The sequence below is a fragment of the Octopus sinensis genome, linkage group LG4 (assembly GCF_006345805.1).
Source record: "Octopus sinensis linkage group LG4, ASM634580v1, whole genome shotgun sequence".
NCBI lineage: Eukaryota > Metazoa > Mollusca > Cephalopoda > Octopoda > Octopodidae > Octopus > Octopus sinensis.
Window position 1 is genome coordinate 26,033,612 of NC_043000.1, and position 17,461 is coordinate 26,051,072.

Below are 17,461 nucleotides of genomic sequence, written 5' to 3' on the forward strand. Positions count from 1 at the left end.
GTTGTGTGTATTCTCTGTGTAAACATCATGTTGTGTTTGTCTTTGCAGGTCTTGGACTGTTGCTCCTCATTGTAGTAATTGTTGGTTGGAAGTTCACCCCCCAGGGGCACGAACCACTTCATTTACTATTCGGTTTAGGAGATCACAGTTTACTCAACCAAGCCCGATCACATGGTATGCAGCGGACTCGAGAAGGCTATTGGCATGGAGGTAAAGTTTTCAGTTCTTTTGATTAAAATATTAAATAAAATTGATGACTAACGGAGTTTTTTTGTTATTGTACACTTTAAGAAGTTTGCTTTGCAACTCAGAAGTGCTGGGTTCAGTCCCACTCTGTGGCCCCTTGGGCAAGTGTCTTTTATTGCCCTGGGTTTACCTATGCCTTGTGAGTGTATTTGTTACACGGAAATCGTGTGGAAGCCTGTTGTATGTATGTATGTATGTATGTGTGTGTGTTTGTCTCCCCCAGGATTGGTGTTGTTTTGTTTACACTCCCATCATTTACATTGGTGTTAACAAAATAACACCTGTTGGTTCAGTGAAGGAGACTGATACAATAAATACCAGACTTGAAAAAAATATTTGTTCAACTAAATCCATCAAGGTGGTGCTCAAGCATGGCCACAGTCGGTCAACTGAAAGAAGCAAGACAAATGTCGAGCTGCCAACCAAAAACCAGTTCTCATAAAAGAAGCTTGCTACTACTTTGTCAACCAAAAAGTTCTTTTCTACTCTTGGCACAAGGCCTGAAATATTTGGGGAAGGAGTGAGTCGATTACATCAACTCTAGTACGCAACTGGTACTTAATTTATTGACCCTGAAAGGATGAAAGGCAAAGTCAACCTCAGTGGAATTTGAACTCAGAATGTAGCGGCAGACGAAATACCACTAAGCATTTCGCCTGGTGTGCAAACGATTCTGCCAGCTTGCCGCCCTATCAACCAAATAATTCTATTCCACATAATTGGTTTAAAATAATTTTGGAGTTAGAACTGCTACATACATAAAACCTGGAAAAAGGGGATGCAAGGCTGTGCTTGGACCAAAGTATTTGAGGCCCAGCTATGTATTAAAAAATGTGATGTTTATAGTTGGCACAACTTTCTGCTGCAGTTTCTTTTGTTTTTGCGTTCAAGTTATTTTAAAATAAGATTTGTGTGTGTGTGTTATATATATACATTGGGTATTGTAGATGAGTTCAGCAAAAATTTAGATTCAGATGAATATGGTACTTAAGTTGAGGCACCAGAATTTAGTACGGTATTATCCATACAATTTCAAAGTAAGGTGATTAAAATCAAAATAAGCAACAAGTATATCCAGAGGATATACCTCTGGATATCCTTGTTGCTTATATATATATACGTTTATGTATTTATTTTGCAAGATTCTTGATGTGAACTTGTGTGTTGAAAGAGATATTGTTGTATTTGGGGATAGTCATGTTGCCAATTTAGTCAATGAAAACACAAGTACTATATATAGTGCATGTGTTTTCATTGGCTAAATTGGCCACATGACCATCCCCAAATACAACAATCATCATCATCATTGTTTAACGTCCGCTTTCCATGCTGGCATGGGTTGGACGATTTGACTGAGGACTGGCACCAGGATGTGCTTTTAATGTCCCACATATATATACATGCACAGAATTTGAGGAAGCAGTATCCACGTAAGGGATTGTTAAAAACAATCCTGATACCAACTGTGTTTAACCAAATATTTTTATAGGAAGATCATCAATATACATGTGTATAAACAGTCTCATAAAATTAAAAGGTCAATAAAAGAAAATGGAGAAAAAAAATTAAATAGATGCTTGGTTTGTTTTATTTGTATTATACTCTTATAGGAATTTTTTCATCTTTTAATTTGCATTACTTTTCTAATTGTAATACAAATAAAATGAACCAAACATCTTTTTAATTTTTCTTCTCCATTTTCATTTATTGAATGACCATGGGATTGCACCTAGAAAGTTCCCCTCCCAGGCACAAGTCCAGGCAAGGTCGTTTATGGAAGACCAGCAGTCGCCCATGCATACCAGCCTCTCCTCTCCTCGCCATCGATGTTATCCAAAGGAAAGACAAAGGCTGATACAGCTTGGCACCAGTGATGTCACAACTCATTTGAATAGATGAGAGGAACTAGAGCAATGTGAAATAAAGTGTCAAGAACACAATACACAGCCTGGTTCGGGAATCGAACTCACCACCTCATAATTGTGAGCCCAACGCTCTAACCACTGAGCCATGCACCTTCACTATATACACACACACACACACACACACACACACACACAAAAACAAACATCTAACCACTAAGTGCGCGGCCTAGTGGTTAGGCTGTTGCACTCTTGATTACTAGAGTGTGGGTTCATTTCTTGGACTAGGTAGTGCATTGTGTTTGAAACGTTTCATTTCATGTTGGTCTGTAATCATTTCTACATCTGATGTGTGGCACACTCGTGCACCTGTACAGGCAAGGTTAACGTGACAGAGGGAATGAGCTAATGTACAGCACATACATTTGGCCATTACAAGCTCATCATTTGTGCAGGTTGTTTAGCAGAAACTGAACCCCTATACATCATCATCATCAATGGGAGATGATTCAATCATGTTGCCAGTGACACCTGACTGGCTCCTGTGCCAGTGGCATGTAAAAAGCACCATTCAAGCGTGGTCGATGCCAATGCCACCTGACTGGCTCTCATGCCAGTGGCATGTAAAAAGCAGCCACTACACCCTCGGAGTGGTTGGCGTTAGGAAGGGCATCCAGCTGTAGAAACATTGCTAGATGAGATTGGAGCCTGGTGCTGCCTTCTGGCTTGCTAGCCCTCGGTCAAACCGTCCAACCCATGCCAGCATGGAAAGTGGATGTTGAATGACGACGATGATGATATATGTATCATCATCATTGTCATTTAACGTCCGCTTTCCATGCTGGCATGTGTTAGACGATTTTGACTGAGGACTGGTGAATTAGATGGCTGTACAAGGCTCCTATCTGATCTGGCAAAGTTTCTACAGCTGGATGCCCTTCACATGCCACCGGCACATGTGCGGGTAAGGCAACGATGGCAACGATCATGCTCGAATGGTGCTTTTTACATGCCCACCAGCACGGGAACCAATCCCTGGCCCTGGCAATGATCACACTTTGATGTGCTTATAACGTGCCACTGGCACGAGTGCCAATAAGGTGGTACTGTCATCGGTCACGTCAGCGATTTTGATTGATAGATATATATATATATATATATAAAATCATTTTCTTGACATCCACTTTTCAATGCTTGCATGGGTTAGATGAGACTCTGTGGTGACAGAATTTTCTGTAGCTAGATGCCTTTCCTGATTCCAACTCTCACAATGTTTCTTAACATGGTAATAATCACCCAGCTAACAGTGAACGGCCCAGACATGCCTTTGTGGAGGACAACACCATTATTAAGAACAGTAAGGCTTTTGTTTACTGTCAACTCTCACACATCAAGACAAGAACAATATACAGGGTGGACCAAATTTTTCTTTTCATTATTTCTTATTTTTTGCTTTTATTAAGCCTCCAAATGTGTCAGATCATTTTGGTCCACCCTGTACATTCAGTTACACACACACACACACATCTCCACCAACCAACCAGCCAACAATTCATTCATTCAAATAGTGTGTGTTTATTGATGTTACAAAGTAATGTCTGTGCAAAGGTACCATTGCTGCAGCCATTCCATTTTCCTTTCTTTGCAATTTCAGGTTGAATTCTTCCATTTATTTGATTTGAACTTCAGAAAGCTACTGAGGTTGTGCGTCTCCCATCTATTTAATGTAAAATAGTTTTGATTCGGTGATAAAAGAAAGTTGAAAAAAGAAAAATGCAAATCAACAAAGTATGTTACTTTGCTATGAGAAGGAATGATGTAATGTTTCATGCAGCTGTCCTTCACCAGGCAGGCACATTCCTCATGATATAAGCCCTTTTGATACTGAGACTGCTCCTTGTTTTATGATACAATCTTCCTGCTTTCAAGCGATTTAAATTAAAGGCCTATCAAAATTCTGTGTTAATTTATGTTCCAAATACCAGCTAAAAATAATGATAGTTATTTTCGTAAATTCTTCATTTACAGTTCTATATTTAAGAGATGAGGAATTATGTACATTATTTACATTATTTACATTTGACAGATATTTGTCCCCATCTTGTTTGTTGTTAACACAATGTTTCGGCTGATATACCCTCCAGCCTTCATCAGGTTTCTTGGGGATATTTCTAACCTGGTTTCTCATTCCTAAGGTATTTTTCGATATTATTATTCAGGTTACTGCCTGGAATCGAACTCAGAGTCTTGGGTTTAGTAGCCCTTGCTCTTAACCACTATGCCATATGCCCACAGGCACAATAATAATAATAATAATAATAATAATAATAATGATATCAAAAAATACCTTAGGAATGAGAACCCAGGTTTGAAATTTCCCCAAGACACCTGAAGAAGGCTGGAGGGTACATCAGCCGAAACGTTGTGTTAACAACAAACAAGATGACGACAAATATCTGTCAAATGTAAATAATGTAAAGAATTCTTCATTTGTTTGTAAGTTAATTGAAACTAAGGCAGTGTATTTCAACAGAAATATGGTAGCAAAATGGTTAATGTGATCTGACTGAAATCTTTCCATCAAAATTCTATGTTAATTTTTGTTGCAAATACCAGCTCAGGAATGACAAATTATTTTTCAAAATTAATTAAAACAAAGACAGTGCCGCCTGACTGGCCCCTGTGCTGGTGGCATGTAAAAAGCACCCAATACATTCTCGGAGTGGTTGGTGTTAGGAAGGGCATCCAGCTGTAAAAACCTTGCTAGATCAATTGGAGCCTGATGCAGCCATCTGGCTTGCCGGTCAAACTGACCAACCCATGCCAGCATGGAAAGCGGACATTATACGATGATGATGAAAGGCACTGTTTTTCCACAGAAACATGGTAACAAGAAGCTTAATTGTTTTTCAGATTATGCTGTATTAATGAATTGATGTTTGTTGATGTAGAATGCCACCATCAGTCTGTTTGAAACTATAGTGATACCCTAGGAATAATGTGAATTTTGTCTCAGCCAAATTGCTTATTTGCATTGTTTCACTAATCTGCTGTCTGTCTGCAATTTCAGGAATCATGTACCCTGAGTTTCAATATCGTCGACCACCACCTTCGTATGATGTGTCTATGCAAGAGTACCAACAGCAGCTACTACAACAGTACCAACAATCTATCAACAACACCGATAATTACAGCCTACCAAGTTCTCCACCTCCCACCTATCGGTCACGGGCCAGCACCCTGCGACCGGGAGTTTATATGGTGTTCCCACCTAACCCAAATGAAAGTTACCCAAATTCTTTACCTCCTACCTACAGGTCGCAAATGAGCGATGCCCATTCTCGGCCGTCACTGCCCTTGACTGAGTGTGACTCTGAGAGCTTTGCCATAGCAGACCTGTCGGACTTCCAGAACGATCCCATATCTAATGACACTTTAGAGTCCAATACAAACTCTATCAACACTGATAGTAACTTTAGCACTATGAACCATTTCAGGCCCTACCCTGTGGACCATCATACGCCAGCGTATCGTCCTGAAATAGGGAACCTTACCATTGATACCACACCGTCAATGTATCCGGGACGCTCTCAAGGAACCATGACAGACCCCGAAGGATTGACACCCTGTTCGACCACTTTACCAGCAAGCTACAGAACTGATGTTCCGTGTGATATTCTTACGAACACTCCCTCTTCCCCCCCGCCACTACCAGCACCTCCTGCTGCCGATGCCCTCAGCAGACCAGAGCTCTTGAGCGAGAGGACATTCGGTGCATCAATTGCAGACTATTGTGAGAACAGCGGTGTTGCCATTAGCAACCCTATCAGTCGAAACTCTACTACTGAGCATGTCGATGCTTTGCCAAACTCCGCCACCCCTTCCTCTTCCTCCTCCTCCTCCCCCTCTTCTACTCAAATAAAAGCTACAGCTGAGACGTGTTTGTGACAGAGCTGAACCTTCAGTGTTTTCAGTTATACTTTGTTGACATTATCATTATTATTATTATTAATAATATAATTATTATTATTATTTCATTTTAACCTTTCTGTAAAAGAAAAACTCAAAAACAGAAGAAAAAGCAAAACTTTTATGTATTTTTTCATATATATATATGTATATATATATGTATCACACACACACAAACACTAATTGGCTGATTTGATCAAGAATAGGTGTCTCTTCTCTCTTTCTCGCCCTCTCTCTTTCACACCTCCTCATATATGTATACACACACATATATATATAATGAGTATGAGGATGCTTACACAAAGGTAGGTAGGCACCAGGTTAGTGCTCAGACAGTCTGAATTCTTAAAAATCCAGCTTCTCAACCAGAGTAAGGTTCTTCAAAGCTGAAGAGTTGGTGCAAAGAAAGCCTGAGCAAATGATAGATAATAAAGAGAGATGAACAAATGATCATAGATGTATGGAATATAGTTACAGGAGTTGTGGCATAATATTGTATGATACAATCAGATCTTTACAGTTGTTTCGATGCATCTTGTGAATAGTGGATATTATTATGCATATTATGCAGTTAGGTATAAACATTATAAGACAATATTATTCAAAAGCAAATATAATGCCAATATGCAAGAGCTATGCTATATAAATACCTTCATGCGTCAAACACAGTGCATCGTCTTCAGAAGGTGTGTGAAATACCATAAGTGCTTTTGAATAACGCCTTTTAATGCTTATGGCTAATCAAATAATATGCATCATGATATCCACTATTGACAGAGTTCCTCAAAACAGCTGTAAAGATCTGATTATATCATGTAATATTATGTAGCATCTCATGTAACCATATTCTATATATCTATGATTGTTCATCTTTCTTTATTACACATACATCATAAATAAATATATATATGTATATAAAATATATATCATTTTATGCACACACACATACACACGCATATGGGCGCTATTCCAAATCATGTGGTTATGTCCCTTGAAATATTGTCTATGAATATATATTCTGCTGAATAACATTTTCTGTTTCTTTTCCTCGTAAAGGAAGTGGGAGTTTGGTAAATGGTATATTTATGTGTACACACACACACGTCTAATTTAGAGAGTGTTTCATAATGAGAACACCCCCACTTTACTTCAAGCAAAAATTCCTGAACAGTTTTAGATATGGGTTGAGGGTGGGGGGCAGTTGCAGAACTGGAACAAGGGCAGACTACTCTGGGCAATGCATTTATTGGGGTGGCACTTTTGCTGTATAAGTTTGTGTAGGGTGTATTGGCTGAGTGGGGATGGGGAAAGGAGAGGGGGTGGTGCAAACTCAAAGGGCTGCTCAGGGTGGCACATACCCTTTTAGCTATGCTGCTGAAGTGGGTTCAATAAGTGAAAATAAAATATATCAATGGCTCACCCTCAGACTTGCCGTACCCAAAATGGTCTCTCTTCACTCATTGTTATTGATTAAGGGGCAGGAGAACCAAAATAATAATAATAATAATAATAATTATTATTATTATTGCCTAAGGAAATAAAATATTTTAAAGGGAATAATGAATATGTAAATAAGATAAAGTGGCATGTTTTTGAATTAGTGTTGAATAATCTTTCATTTTAAGTTATAAAGCTAAAAGAAAACTAAGAAAAAAAATATACACCAGACCTCCTTCTCCATTCCAAATAAAGTGTAAAAATATTTCAAATGAAATCATACTTAATTTATTATTATTATTATTATTATTATTATTATTATTATTATTATTTTACAGTTGCTGTCAAGTTATTCAAGCATGTTGTATTGGTCATGTGCTCTGAACATTCTTCTTGTTCACATATATATATATATATATATATATATATATATATATATATATAATATATATATAAATAAAATTATAAATTAGGGTATCTACAAGATACCACCATGCTGAAAATAGCAGCCATGATCTGACTTTAAAACCACCTAAATTGTCCATAGATCAACACGGAGAGAAAACAAAGAGACAAGATGGATATATGGACAATTTAGGTGGTTTTAAAGTCAGATCATGGCTGCTATTTTCAGCATGGTGGTATCTCGTAGATATCCTAATTTATAATTTTAATAATTATTACCTTTGAAGGTTATTTTTTCCATGCTGACCACTTGATAAAATCGTTATTTTATTTTTAAATTAACGATCTTATCCTTATTTATATAAATATATATATATATATATAGGTTTGTGTGTGTGTGGGTATATATCTATAATTATATATACACACATACATGTACCATTATACCAAATATCATAATTTCTTTTGACATTAAGTTACATTTTATGGCATTTTCAGTACAAGCGCTGGTAAAACTTGATTGTGTGGTTCTGAAATTAAAATAACCATAAAGGTGCAACAAATAACAGGTGCAAACAATTTGTTTCTCACGCCGAACAATGTTGAATGACGACTTATATACACCTGCACATAATATTGTTCTTTGGTAGCATCATTTTGTCAATTAAAGACTCATGCACTGATATTTTATATATATATACACACACACATATATATCTATCTATATGTGTAAATATATATATATTATATCTCTATCTATCTTTAATGTATATATACATTATATATATCTCTATCTATCTAAAATATATAAATATATTATATTATATATATCTCTATCTATAATACACACACACACGCATATAGAGATGGGTGTGGCTGTCTGGATAAGGAATTTGCTTTCCAACCACATGGTTTCCGATTCAGTCCTACTGTATGGTGCCTTGGGCAAGTGTCTTCTCTTTTACCCCAGACTGACTAAACCCTTGTGATTATGTTTTGATATGTACATATACGTGTCTTGGAAAACTTTTCCTTTGTTAACTCTCCATAACAAAGTAGCCAAAATTGCTCTAAACACTGTCTCAAAGTCTCTAAACACAGTCTGTTCTTGTAGTGATGAATAAAAGTTACCCCTTGGCTCAGTTTTTTGTTTGAAGATATGAAACTGTAAAACATAAACAGAGCAAGAGAGAGAGAACTGTTTAGTGACAATTTTGTTCAATAGGCAGCTTATACAATGCTTACTCTATCTGCTGAAAATAGCAGCCAAGTTTCTCACAAATCACAAACTGCTGATTTAAATGAATGCTATAAAGAACTTCTTAGTTCTTTGAAAGTCCAGGACAGCCACATTTTGTTGGCAAATAGTTTTTACTTTAAAGTCTTTCCATTTTAGTTTTGTTTATAAATATGTGTGTGTATGTGTGCGTGTGCGCGCATGTATATATATATATATATATATATATATATGTATGTAGTATGTATGTATATATATGTAGTATGTATGTATATATATGTAGTATGTATGTATATATATGTAGTATGTATGTATATATATGTAGTATGTATGTATATATATATGTGTGTATGTATATGTATGTAGTGTGTATATGTATGTATATGGTATGTATGTGTATCTGTATGTAGTACGTATGAATATATATGTATATGTATGTATGTATGAATATATATGTGTATGTATGTTTGTATATATATATGTGTATATATGTATGTATATGTATGTGTATATATATGTATGTGTATATATATGTATGTGTATATATATGTATGTATATATGTATGTGTATATATATGTATGTATGTATATATGTATGTGTATATATATGTATGTATGTATATATGTATGTGTATATGTATGTATGTGTATATGTATGTATATATGTATGTGTATATATATATGTATGTATGTATATATATGTGTATATATATGTATGTATGTATATATATATGTGTATATATATGTATGTATGTATATATATATGTGTATATATATGTATGTGTGTATATATATATATGTGTATATATATGTATGTATGTATGTATATATATATGTGTATATATATGTATGTATGTATATATATATATGTGTATATATATGTATGTATGTATATATATATGTGTATATATATGTATGTATGTATATATATATATGTGTATATATATGTGTGTGTATGTATATATGTATGTGTATATATATATATATATATATATATATATATAACTTTTCAGTTCTACATACATACAATATGGAGCTACAGATTAGGAGGAGGAGGTAGAGCAACTTCAGAAATGGTTGTGAGATCCAATCCTTGACCACGGATGTGTGTGTGTGTGTGTGTGTGTGTGTGTAATTATATATGAATATATAAGGTGCATGGGTATGTATAGTATTTTATATATATATATATATATATATATATAAGGTGTACGTGTGTGCATCTATCTTTATGATAAATGAACACCAGAAAAATGCCCAGAAGGTGGAGTTTTGTTGATAATTTCAATGGACTTTGTGGTCTCTTATATTTGCTATGAATACCCCTGCAGCTGGAAAGTTACCGTCCAAGGTGCAGGTCAGAGCAAGATCCCCCTCCCCCACCATTTAAGACTAGCTGTTGCAAATGCATGCAAACCTTCACTTGCTGTGCCAGCAAGGTTTCCCAAGGGAAAATACAGTATGTATATTGTCTCCGAGGTTGCTGGAACAGATTCCGTATCTGATGCTCTACCAGTTCTGCCAATATATTGCCTTGGAATGGTATTTTGTTTATCATCCCTGAAAAAATAAAATGGAAAAGTGGAGTTGACTTTAGTGGGATTTGAACTTGGGGATTCAAGATAGATACTACAAGGCATTCCTGTCCTATGTTCTACTGACTCTTGAACAAATTTACCACTTTTTGCCACCTTATAGTTTGAAGTACACACCTATACACAGTTCTTGATGTTTAACTCTTCTTTGTTATAGGTAGTCTGTTGATAGTCAAAGAATGGTTATGAGACGGTTTGGCACAGCTGTTTTGGTGCTGCCATTTTAAAACTGCTGATTCAACGCTGACTTATTTGTCATCAGATACAGCTAATATTTTCCCTATTCTTTCCCTTACCCCTCCTCCTCTCTCTGAATAAGTGTGTAAGTATGTTTCTCTTTATGTGTCTGAAGAGAAGAAAAATATTTACATCAGTTGTGTTCAATTAATAAATTGCAATGTCCCCCCTCTCTCTCCTACTCTCTCCCTATCTGTATGTGTATATTTCTGTGTGCGTGTGCATATGTGTATGAGTTTGCTACCAACACTCAAAACGTACTGTCATCAAAACAGACTGAATATCCAGTTAGCCATGCCAAATTGTCAGCGCCCAACAGCTGTGCCCAAATATCTCAATCCCTCAAGCAATGACTTGTGAGTTGTAGCCCTCATCATTGTTATATCTACTTTCCTTGTTGGCATGGATTGGAGAGGGCATCACAATCTGAACTGATTCTTATTCAGAGTTCTGGCCCTCCTAGATGAGTCAGGATCCACACATCACTCGTATGTTTCATTTTTCTCACAGATTCTGTAGTTAGATGCCCTTTCTTATTGCCAACCACTTCACTATACTAACAGTAGTATCAGACATAAAACAACCACCTCTGCATTCTGTTCCCAATTGCTGTGGCTTAGGTGCAAGTGTCACCCTCCAGTTTCCTCATGTTACGTTTAGCTTCATCTCTGCACCAAAATTTACTCAGACTTCTTGCATCACCAGACAAACTAAGAACAGGGTAATTATCTTAAGAAACCTTCTATTTGATAGTTATGTCCACGCTGGTGTAAGTTCCATTGCATCACTAAATACTGCTTTGCAGGTATGGTTGTGAGGTGTGGTTAAGAAGTTCATAGGCACTGGTTTCACTTCTCAACCCCATATATGTGTGTGGGGGTTAGTTTTTTTATTCTCTCTCATTTTCAAATGTATTTATTGCTTGTTAACTGTGTTGGTGTTGGCTGCTTTCAGTCTACTATGAAAGCATGGCTGGGATTCTTGACATGACTTGACATATTGTGAGATTTTTGTCAAGAAAAGACCCATTCAAACAGTTTTGTTTGTTTCTGGTTCGCCACTTCACTTGTTTCCAAGTATAGAAATAATCTCTCAAGGAATCAAACAGAAACAGCTCAGGCACAAGTGTGGCTGTGTGGTAAGAAGCTTGCTTCCCAACCACATGGTTCCAGGTTCAGTCCCACTATGTGGCACCTTGGGCAAGTGTCTTCTACTATAGCCTTGAGCTGACCAAAGCCTTGTGAGTGGATTTGGTAGATGGAAACTGAAAGAAACCTGTCGTGTATATGGAAAGCGGATGTTAAACGATGATGATGATGATGATGATATATATATATATTGTGTCTGTTTGTCCCCTTGCCATCACTTGACAACCAATGTTGGTATGTTTATGTCCCTGAAACTTAGCAGTTCAGCAAAAGAGACTGATAGAATAAGTACTAGACTTGAAAAGAATAAATCCTGGGGTCAATTTCTTTGACTAAAGGTGGTGCTCCAGCATGGCTGCAGTCAAATGACTAAAACAAAAGAATAAAAGGAAAAGGATATGGTTGGCATTAGGAAGAGCATCTGGCATAGAAAACTTTGCCCCAACATATTCTCATCTGACCTCAGCCAGTATGGAAAAGTAGTTGTTGCAATGATACTGATATGCTAATATCAAACAATGATAATGAGTTCTCCAAACATGGGGATGTTGGTATGAGCACCAATGTTCCCCATGTGGTATACTTCAACAATTGTAAAGAATCTCTTACATAAAACCATTGGTAGCTTTGTTAACCCACAAATATAGTCTCTGTGTGTGCATATATATATATATATATATATATAAGATCCAAGGATTGAGGCATAGGAAGAAAGTTAGCCTCAAGCAATCTGTAGTAAATATTAAAAACAACTTTCAGGGACAATATTGGTTTATTGAGACGGAAGGTTGTGGATATTTTTTGTATCAAAGTACTATAAACTGAAAAAAGTTGATTTTATATTTCACAGTAGACGACCAGGGTTGCTGGGTGTGCAAATAAGAATACAAGAGTTAAGGAATGGAGTAGATAAGATATGGGCTATATATATATATATATATATATATATTCCCCTCTATTTAACCATCTCACATCGTCTCTGATGAAGGGATGTCCCTAATATACCAGAAACAGCTGTAAGACTGACTTTCTCTTTATAAAAGTCCTGAAAATTCCACACAGCCTTGGCTTTGTTGGCTCCTTTTTTAAACATATATATATATATATATATATATATATATATATATATGGGCACTTTTTTGATGGCCGGATAACTGAAAAGATGGCGGCGTGGGTTTCCACCCCCAACATACGAAACTCGGAGTTTTATCATGGCTACCGAATAATTGTCACATAATATATTTACAGATATATATGTATATGAATATATATATATATATATATATTCATTCTTAGAAGCGACAAAGTTTCAAGAAACATAATCGGGCCCACTTTGAATGAAGAACTCCAAGGTAGAGCTTGGAGTGTCAAAAGTTTAATTTAAAACCAAGTGTCCAACAAAATATAATTTGTTTAGCCTAAAAGTCTTGTCATACACACAGTCATACAGTTATGTTCCAATACACATGCATGTCTATCTATCTATCTATCTATCTATCTATCTATCTATCTATCTATTATCTATCTATCTATCTATCTATATGCATGCACACAATTGCTTTTGAATAAATGTGTCTACACATACACATACGCACTCAAACATGCATACATATACAAACATATACAATTGCTTTAGAACGTGGGTGTATGTATATACACTGATACACACACGTTCAATAGTATTGTTAAATGAAACATTATCATCACACAGTGAGTGAGTCCTTTGCTTGTTAAGTGAAGCCATATATATATATATATATATGTTAAGATCCATATACATTTTCATAAAAGCAATGAATCTCTGTGTCACCAACAGATGGACTTAAACAAGGGAAGTAATCAGGTTAGCCAGTTACTTACAAATACCAACATTTATGTTATGTTATGAAATGAAAAATAGTTTGTGTGCAGACAGGAGAGGTTCAAATAGACTTGTCATTAAAAAAAAATTTTTTTTTAAATTTTTCAAGGAAAGGTCCTGCCCCAAATGTCAGAACTAGCCTTTCCTAACCACAAATGAACTTTGTCTTAATTACACGTTATATTCATCATTTATTTTCTGGTACAAACATCATTAATTTTGTCAGACTCTGTGTTTTTTTGTTTTTGTTTTTAATTTGTTTTGTGTTACTGATGTCACATATAAACCCCTAGACCAGGAATAATAATAATAGGGTCAAAATTAAAAGAGTGCCAATGTCATCTAGTGAACGATATTTCGACATCTTGTGTGTCTTCAACAGGTCACTAGATGACAATGGCACTCTTCTTTTAATTTTGACTCTATATCTTCTGGAGGAGTTACCTCAATCCTTTATATAACAATAATAATAATAATAATGTTAAGGGGATGAGCTGGTGCAATCGTCAGTGTTTCAGACAAAATGCTTAGTTGCATTCCTTCTGCCTCTTTATGTTTGTAGTTCAATTGCCACTGAGATTGAATTTGCCTTCCATGCTTTTGGGGTTGATGAAAGAAGTACCAGTTGAATACTGGGGTGGGGGAGCAATGTAATTGACTTGACCCCACTCCAAAAATTTCAGACCTTCTGCCTATAGTAGAAAGTATTGTTATTATTATATGTAAAGGCGGCAAGCTGGCAGAAACAGTAGCATGCCGGGCAAAATGAAATGCTTTGCGGTATTTTGTCTGTCTTTCTGAATTCAAATTCCACCGAGGTCAACTTTGCCTTTCATCCTTTTGGGGTCAATGAATTAAGTACCAGTTGAGTACTGGGGTCGATGTAATCGACTATCCCTCTTCTCCAAATTTTAGGACTTGTGCTTACAGTAGAAAGGATTATTATTAAGTCGGTGACAATCTGGCAGAATCGTTAGCACAACAGGCAGAATGCTTAGCGGTATTTCATTCTGAGTTCAAATTCTGCCAAGGTCGTCTTTTTAGGGTTGATATACTAAGTACCAGTTGCACACTGGGGTTCATCTAATTGACTGGCCCCCTCCCCCAAAATTTAGGGCCTTGTGCCTAGAGTAGAAAAAATTATTATTATTAAAGCAGCAAGCTGGCAGAAACGTTAGCACGCCGGGTGAAATGCTTAGTGGTATTTCGTCTGTCTTTACGTTCTGAGTTCAAATTCCGCTGAGGTTGACTTTACCTTTCATCCTTCCGGGGTTGATAAAATAAGTGCCCTTGTGGCTAAAATTTGAAATCATTATTATTATTATTATTATTATTATTTCAGTCTATTGATTCCTAGGTATCCTATGTGATGGTTTTACTTTGTTTTGTTTTACATCAAGAAAACGGAATTCAGATATTTGTGTCATCACTGTTAATTGTGCAACGATAGGGCAATGCAGACGAGTGAGGCAGTTGAAAGTTGAATCGGTGGAGCAATGGGCAAATGCATTGAAGTTACTCCTCTTTAACATTGATTTCAAGCCCTGCCATAGCAACTTAGCCCTATGTTTGAAGAACAGGAGGGTGGCGAGGGGGCTTTGTATCTATCTTTTTCCCAATCCTCAGAAGGTTTTTTTTTTATTTCCTTTCTTTTTTTTGTTTGTGCCCAGAAATTATTTATATAGCAGAAATGGTAAAGCATCAGACAAAATGCCTTGCAGTATTTCTTCCAGCTCTTACATCCTGGGTTCAAACCCTGCCAAGGTCAGCTTTGCTTTTATCCCTTCATGGTCAAATAAAATAAAAATAACCAATTTAGTAATGGGGAACAATTTAATTGACTAACTCTTCCTTGTCCCTAAAATTTCTGGTTTTGTGCCTATATTAGAAAGATTTCTTATTCTATCTAAGAATAAGGTGACTCGTGTTCTGAGTTCAGATTCTGCTGAGGTCAACTTTGCCTTTCATCCTTCTGGGGTCAGTAAAAATAAGTACCTGTTGGACACTGGGGTCGATGTAATTGACTGACCCTTCCTCTTACAATTGCTGGCCTTGTGCCAAAATTTTAAATAATTATTTTACCTATGGGTTAATTATCTGTAATATTAATTAATCAAGCAATTATCAATTCAATTTGGGAAGCTTAGAACAGGAAACAACCTCCAAGACCTAGTCCATCTTTCCACACATTGAGACATTGGAAGGGTAATTGTCCTTTCTGTCTTTTGAAGACGGTGTTTTTATTATTTTTGTTGTATATTATATATTTGTTATTTTTGTTATTGAAAAAATATCACCAATTTGTGAATTCATAGAAACAAAGTGACTGTTTATTTTTTATTTTATTTTCATTTCTGAAAAGACAATGAATGAATGTAGTAAAGTAAAAGACAAGCGCAACTTTATGGTAATTCTTGTTGTTGTTATTTTTATAGTTGTTGTTGTTGTTGTTGTTATTAAAGGTGGCAAGCTGGCAGAATTGTTAGCATGCCGGGCAAAATGCTTAGCGGTATTTCGTCTGTTTTTACGTTCTGAGTTCAAATTCTGCCAAGGTCGACTTTGCCTTTCATCCTTTCGGGTTGATTAAATAAGTACCAGTTACACACTAGGGTCAATGTAATCGACTTAATCCCTTTGTCTGTCCTTGTTTGTCCCATCTATATTTAGCATTTTGTGGCCAATAAAGAAATAAGAAACGTTAGCACTCGGGGCGAAATGCTTATTGCTTTTTTGTTCTGAGTTCAAATTCCGCCAAGGTCGACTTTGCCTTTCATACATTTGGTGTCGATTAAATAAGTACCAGTTACGCACTGAGGTCGATGTAATTGACTTAATCCCTTTGTCTGTCCTTGTTTGTCCCCTCTATGTTTAGCCCCTTGTGGGCAATAAAGAAATAAGAATTGTTAACACGCTGGATGAAATGCTTAGCAGTATTTTGCCCTTCACTACGTTCTGAGCTGAAATTGCGCTGAGGTTGACTTTACCTTTCATCCTTTTCGGGGTTGATAAATTAAGTACCAGTTGAGTACCGGGGCCAATGTAATGGATTATCCCTTCTCCAAAATTTGTAGTTGTTGTTATTAAAGGTAGTGAGCTGGCAGAATTGTTAGCATGCTGGATGAAATGCTAAGTGGTATTTCAACCGTTGCTCGGGTTTGTTTTGACCCTTTAGAATTGGAATTTTTGAAAAGTAAAAATTCTGCATTATGTAGCTTGTTATTCTCTTAATTTTGCATTATGTAGCTTGGTATTCTCTTTGAGTGAACATTTTTCTGGTTGAAATTCACCGAAAAATAGCGACACTGCAGGCAAAAAATCGTAAAAAATAGGGATTTTCATAGAAAAAAAAGCACCTTTTTGATGTAAATAATTTTTGGTGTTAACATAGTTCGATTTGAATGTTTTCTTCTATGGAAGGAAGAACAAGCCTTCTTCTATCATACTCTCAATTTTGGTGAACTTGC

The 17,461-nt window shown here is 36.1% G+C and overlaps 1 protein-coding gene across 4 annotated transcripts in view; it reads left to right on the plus strand.

Annotated features, from left to right (window-relative positions):
- Positions 1–7,796, plus strand: part of LOC115210307 — a 131,305-nt gene extending 123,509 nt beyond the window's left edge. For all 4 annotated transcript variants that reach the window (XM_036501934.1, XM_029778830.2, XM_029778831.2 and 1 more), the window contains 2 exons: positions 49–210; positions 5,179–7,796. In XM_036501934.1, coding sequence (XP_036357827.1) covers positions 49–210; positions 5,179–6,056 — 1,040 coding nt within the window. In that variant the 3' untranslated portion in view covers positions 6,057–7,796. The remainder of the gene's footprint in view (positions 1–48; positions 211–5,178) is intronic.
- The last annotated feature ends 9,665 nt before the right edge of the window (positions 7,797–17,461 follow it).